The sequence below is a fragment of the Lithobates pipiens genome, unplaced genomic scaffold, assembly GCF_037356315.1.
Source record: "Lithobates pipiens isolate NorthernLeopardFrog02 unplaced genomic scaffold, aLitPip1_a1.2 Scaffold_23, whole genome shotgun sequence".
Lineage (NCBI taxonomy): Eukaryota > Metazoa > Chordata > Amphibia > Anura > Ranidae > Lithobates > Lithobates pipiens.
Genome location: NW_027507785.1, coordinates 43,714,878 through 43,721,822, shown reverse-complemented (window position 1 = coordinate 43,721,822; position 6,945 = coordinate 43,714,878). Strand labels below are relative to the sequence as shown.

General features: G+C 45.6%; 1 protein-coding gene across 1 annotated transcript; it reads right to left on the bottom strand.

The window, feature by feature from the left end:
* Positions 1–4,917: 4,917 nt before the first annotated feature.
* LOC143927102 (proto-oncogene Mas-like) lies at positions 4,918–5,865 on the bottom strand. Its single transcript, XM_077451057.1, has one exon. It carries the CDS (start codon positions 5,863–5,865, stop codon positions 4,918–4,920), a length of 948 nt encoding a protein of 315 aa, XP_077307183.1.
* Between the last annotated feature and the right edge of the window lie 1,080 nt (positions 5,866–6,945).

Sequence of the window (6,945 nt, the reverse complement as noted above, 5' to 3'; positions counted from 1 at the left end):
GAGAGAACTGGGAGATGGGTTTGAGATGGGTGCAGGACCAGAGAAGAGGACTGTGGGAAGGGCGGTGGAGAGCGGTCATTGAAGCCAGGCTGGCTGGCAGGGCCTGAAGAGAGCTATCTGGGATTGGTAGCTGAATAGAGGACAGTTAGCACCTGAGCTATTTCTACACCACAGGGGCCAGAGATCCCTGCCCGCAAAAGGCCATTCATTGAGGCCTGGCTGAGTTGGTGTCAGGCCTAACCATGTGGTGCTAACTAGTTTGGAGGAGTAAAGGATAGGAGGTCTTAAGCAAGAGTTTGTGCTGGAGAGAAGACTGGGGTGTATATAGTGGAGCGTATATAGAAGTCCCAAGCAAGTTGCACTGAATGTTCCTGGGCATCCCATAATTTTCTAATTCCCACCCAGGTTCAAACCCCTAATAAAAACAAAAAAATAAAAACGACACTTATGGACTGTTCTATGTCTCTGAGTGTCTGAGAGATGGATGTCGGGCTGGGTAGGGTGACAGGTGAACCACTACATCCAGCAACCCCTACGGGGACATGGCTACATGTGTAACAAACTTGTGAAGCCTGGTAAGTCTAGCAATAGCGTAACAAGTCATTTTCACACTCGGAGCACAATTGCTTGGGATCTGACATTGGGTGGTGGGGGAACTAGGAACTCTGATGTGAAGATTTTGTTGATGGAAACCCCAAAGAGACTTAAGCGAGTGATTGAAGAAGAAGAAAAAAACAGATCAGCCATGAACCATAGTCAATTGTATAAAAAAAAGATTTTACTAAAAATATATCATTATATAAAAAATATAGAACATTATTATGATATAATTTACACTACAGATACATAGTATCAATATCCATTTCCAATGATACTCGGTAGTTTTGTTTAGACAAGTTATTTAGGACCAACCTAATAGTCACGGCAGCCAAGTTTTCCAAATTGAAAGGATATGAGCACTTTAAAATGTATCTCCAGAACAGTTATATTTCCTCCTCCTGTCCCGTTTCAGTTGTGTTGGCATAATCAAGAGGCTTCCCGTCCCAGTGTCCTTCTGTCTATGGTTAAGGGATACCTCCCTGCAGAGATGTAGCTATGACATTCAGGGCCCGAGAGTAGGAATCCATGAGGGGCCCCCCGGCCGGGGCCCTTCCCACTGATCCCAGGGTCCTTTACTCCCATCGTGGGACCCTTTATTACAGCCCTCTTCCTACCATTTTGAGGTTCCCCCCACAGTGGTGGAACCCCAGGGCCCGATTGTAAGTGCGACCCTGGTAGTTTTGCCACTGGTGTCAGTAGTTTTTTCATTTTTGTTATTTTATTTATTTATTTTACAATTTTATTTTATTTACCTATTTATTTTTAAGCATTTTATTTTTTATTATTTAAAAAAAAAAATTATTTTTTTAGGACCCCTGTGGGTGGAATATCAGGGGTCTAAACAGACCAGAAACACAGTTTAGCTCACTCATTAAGACAAGGAAGGTGCCCATAAATGATACATTTACTGGCTCCTTCCCCTCTCTCCCGCCTAAAAGATCCCCCGCAGCAGCAAGCGGGAGGGGGAGGGGGGAACCTGGCAGTGATGTGGAGGGGAGGTTTGAAGAGAGCACACAAGGGCCCCGGAAACAGACCAGGAGAGGGGAAAGTGGTGGAATTTAGAGGAACCGATTCATTCATTTATCACCTGCCGCAGCTGAATGCCTACATAAGTGAGAGGATGAGAAGCGGGCATCCAGCGGCTGCATGGAGCAGGGCCATCTTTAATATTGATTGGACCCGGGGCAAAAAAATGTTTGGGGCCCCCATGCAATTTCGCTCTCCACCTTCTCCGAGACATACAATAAATAGCAGCTAGACTTAAAATCAGTTTCTGTATCAGATCAGGCAGCAATTGCGATTGGTTGCCAGAGGTTACAGCATATCATTACTGCTTACTGACTGGGCTCACTGATTAGTTGCTAGAGGTTATAGTACATGATTTCTGCTTGCTGATTGGTTGCTAGAGATTACTATACAGTAATACTGCTCACTGGTTGCTATAGGTTACAGCACATCCTCTCCTCACTGCAGGGGGGCATGATATATATGAATGCCACCTTTATTTACATATCAATGCTACCGACCTCAGCTATTTACATATGAATGTTGCCACTATTTACATATTAATGCCGGTTATTTACATGTAAACACAGGGTCTGCAGGTGAGTCATCTGTACACAACAATAAGGCAAAGCTGGGCAGCATTAGTACCAGCACTTCACACTAAGATATCAGGACACAGCACGGGACTAAAACTTCAAGGGACAAGGGAATGTAAACTGGAATGGTTGGCAAGTATGAGGCAGCTGCTTTGGGCCCCACAACAATGACAGGGCCCAGGGCAGCTGCCCTTTTTGCCCTGCCTTAAAGATGACCCTGGCATGGAGAGATCGGTTCCTCCACATGCCACCACCCCTCCTATGCAGGTGCACAGGAGGCCGTACAGGCCCCCTGGAGCATGTGGCCAGGTCACAATCGTGACCTCTGTTTTTTGTTAACCCCATACTTCTTTTTTAAACTTCATCAGCCTGTGTCTCTGTGTTTGTGATAGCATTGGCTTTCCTGGCTTTCCTGGCTCCCTGTTTATTTACTGTACCTGACTGACCACTGCTATTATCTTGGATTCCCTTGTTGTAGACCAGTGATTCTCAACCAGGGTTCCTCCAGAGGATGTAGGGGTTCCTTCAGCATTGGCCAATTTCTGGCTCTCAGATAAGTTCCCACTCACACCATTGATCTTTTTAGCTCTCTGTAAGGAGGTAATTCTTCCCAATGACCACAAGTGTAAGGACCTTCTTCCCACTGACCATCACACTAATGTATCATGAGTTGTAAATTTCAAATTTTTAGCAGGGGGTTCCTTCGAGACCGGAGAACTATTTCAAGGCTTCCTCTGTGTTGAAAAGGATGAGAAAGGCTGTTGTAGACCTTTGCCTTGTACCCCTTTTACTCTTTTGATTGTCATCTGATATTGATCTCGGATTGTTAAGTGGACTACTCTTGCGTACTACCAGCTCAGACCTCGCAACTGTTTTTAAGACTTGTTTGCTTGTTCCCTGCCCTGACCTTGAACTTTTCAAGGATTCCGCTACCAGCTGCTGTCCGCTGCTTGACCAGCCCCGGGACTACAGGTCCCCTTCCTTGTTTCAGCCACTCAGTCCTAGTGCCACGTTGGCCAGGAACTATAGCTTGGTGTTCTGGGACCTGATGGCAACCAAGTACAAGTAGCCCTGTTTTCCTTAAATGCAGATGCAGAAGAAACACCCGCCAGCTATCATCTCTGACCTGGGTGCTGGGCAAGGCCGTCTTTAATATTGATTGGACCCTGGGCAAAAATTTTCTTAGGGCCCCCCATGCAATTTCGCTCTCCACCTTCTCTGAGACATACAATAAATAGCAGCTAGACTTAAAATTACTTTAGTGTATCAGATCAGGCAGCGATTGCGATTGGTTGCCAGAGGTTACAGCATATCATTACTGCTTACTGACTGGTTGCTAGAGGTTACAGCACTCCTCAAGGCTCACTGATTAGTTGCTAGAGGTTACAGCACATTTCTGCTTGTTAATTGGCTGCTAGAGATTGCTGTACAGTAATACTGCTCACTGGTTGCTATAGGTTACAGCACATCTTCTCACTGCAGAGGGGCATGATATACCTATGCATGCTGCCTTTATTTACATATCAATGCAGTTGGCCTCAGCTATTTACATATGCATGTCACTGCTATTTACATGTAAATACTGGCATTCATATGTAAACACAGGTCTGCAGGTGAGTCATCTGTACACAACAATAGGGCAGAGCTGGGCAGCATTAGTAGCAGCACAGGACTAAAACTTCAAAGGACAAGGGAATGTAAACTGGGATAGTTGGCAAGTATGAGGCAGCTGCTTTGGGCCCCACAACAATGACAGGGCCCAGGGCAGCTGCCCCTTTTGCCCTGCCTTAAAGACAGCCCTGGTGCTGGGCAGTGCATTATACTTTGGAGGTGGAAGCTGATGATTCCTGTTGGAACACCTTGAGTTCAGGGGCTCTTGGGGGAACCTCAGGAAGCCCCTAACAGTGTCTGCTTTTGACTACTTAGCACAGTTGAATATTGGTCAGCGCCAGGGGCGGACTGACCATTGGGCCACTCTGGCACTGCCCGAGGGCCCCATGCCACTAGGGGGCCCCATCAGGGTTGCCAGCCTCAGTAAAACCAGGGACAGTATGTAAAAATCTGTGTTTTTTTTTATATCTGTCATCTGAAATGTCCCTTACCGACATCCTTTTGGTCTAAAAATCCTGAGATTATAGCCGCCCCACCTCTCCTCTCCAGTACCTTCTCAGCTAATAGAAACATGTGTATACTGTGTGATTGTATACTGTGTGTGTGTGTTTGTGTCTACTGTGTGGCCCCATAATCTCCTATTGCCCGGGGGCCTCATAATCTCCTATTGCCTGGGGGGCCCTATGAGTTGTCAGTACGCCCCTGGTCAGTGCATTGCATTGCGGTATTCCAAAGAAGCCTGGCCATTTTCTTGACCATATCCTGAAGTTCAGGCTCACTTAAAGAGATACTATGTCACTCCAAGCTCATTTAGAAGCATCGAAAAAGCCAAACACAACTTTCCGAGTTAAAGCTAACAAAACCAAGGAAGTACAAGAAATCTATCTTTTTGCACACCGTAAGTCTCTCTTTAGTCCTTGTCCTCCATAAAATTTTTGTTCGTGATCTTTTCTTTGCCGTTTCCTGTTGGCTTGCCTTGCATTAGCCAAAAATCAGTTCATGGCTTTAAATTCAGATTTTTGAAGGCAGCTGGAAAACTGGTGGCTTTTCCTTTCATAATGTGATCCGGGAGGCATTGGTAAGATTGGCTTATCTTCGTGTGTTATTAGGCTTGTTGTCCTTCTGAAGAAAAGGGACTTGTGTCTGTTTCCACCACGAAGGCTCGTTGAAGGGAATCCTTGATGGAACAACATGTGGTCCGATTACATATTTTCCCGACAATGAAGTAGATATAAGGGTTGATGAAGCAATTAGTGACCAGCCAATACTGACTAATAAAAACCAGCTTGACTGTTTTCAGCACATTATAGAACACTAAAAAACGAATAATATTTAACGGCAAAACCGATAAGATAAAGACAACGACTGCTATGATGATAATGATATACAGCTTGGGAGAGTACTGCTGACCGACGGTCCTCCTTATTTTGTGGAGCAAGGCGGCACTAGAAATAACCATGAGAGGCAGACAGATCCCGATCGCGGACACAAAAATCATCACTTCAGTCATTACACATTGCAGCTGGTGACTGGTGTAAGCTTCTGGATCACACACAAAGACGTCAAGGAGGCCCTCCAAGATGCCAAGGAACCAGAGAACTGCACATGTCATAGTGGTGAACTTCTTGGGGCGACGAGTGCGATACCAAATGGGGAACAGGACGGAGATACACCTCTCCACGCTGATGGCTGTCAGGATGTTTTTCCCAGAATAGACCAGGGGGTAATATAATGTATCCACAAATACATAGAAGGGACACGTCACTTTAGATCCAGGATGTAAACCAAAGAAATTGCTGATCTGGACCACCAACGTGAACATCACCACGGTTAGCAAGAGGGTGTCCGCCACACACAGGTTGGCGATGTAAACCGTATACTTGTTCCTCCGGATCCGGAAGCAAAGGTTCCAAAACACGATGATGTTTCCCAACAAGCCTAAGATGCAAATCCCGAGGAAAACGACATCTACAGCAGGGAGCAAGAGCTCGGGAACCCCTACGCACGTCCAGGGGTTCTTTTTGTCCGTCGTATTTCCACCGGTGACATTCATGTTGTCCTGTTTTAGTGGAGAGAATCTTCTTCTTCTTCCACCTGTATTAAATATATGACAGCTATCAATGAAGCAGAATGACTTCCTTTCATTAACGATACATCTATAGGCTACAAAGTTACTTTCATTTCTTCTGGCTTCTTTTTTAATTTTGTTACAATGTATATAAGGCTTAAAATTGTACAGTGCTGTGAAAAAGTATTTGCCCCCTGATTTTTTTTTTTTCAAATTTTCTATATATTTTTTTGCATATTTTTCACACTTATGCTTCATGCACACGAGACGCAGATGCAAACTCTGCTGGACACATGTTTTTAAAAGCTGAAACCGGCGTTTAGAAACGCGTGTTTTGCTGCGATTTTTACCGTGATTTAGCAGCGTTTTACCACGTTTGCGTCTAGAAGCTTTTAGTTAAGCTAACATCATAGACCCTCCCCAGCTCAAAAAAACTGTATTATTAACTATTTCAGCAATTTTGTGAGACCAGAGCGATTAGCAGCAGCTGTGAGAGCGGCAGTGTACTTGTATGTGTCACTTGCCACAGCACCTGCCACAAGTTGTGGATTGTCCACTTGCCATGTGATTTGGCACATCACCTGCCACAAGTTGTGGATTGTACACTTGCCACGTCACTTGACACCTGCCATGTCACTTGCCACAAGTTGTGGATTGTCCACTTGCCACGTCACCTACCAAGTCACCTGCCACAAGTTGTGGATTGTCCACTTGCCACATGACTTGGCACATCACCTGCCACGTCACCTGCCACAAGTTGTGGATTGTCCACTTGCCACGTCACTTACCACCTGCCATGTCACTTGCCACAAGTTGTGGATTGTGCACTTGCCACGTCACCTACCAAGTCACCTACCACAAGTTGTGGATTGTCCACTTGCCACATCACTTGCCACAAGTTGTGGATTGTCCACTTGCCATGTCACCTGCCAGGTCACTTGCCACGTCACCTGCCACAAGTTATGGATTGTCCACTTGCCATGTCACTTGCCACTTCACCTGCCACAGCACTTGCCACCTGCTATGTCATTTGCCACAAGTTGTGGATTTTCCACTTGCCACGTC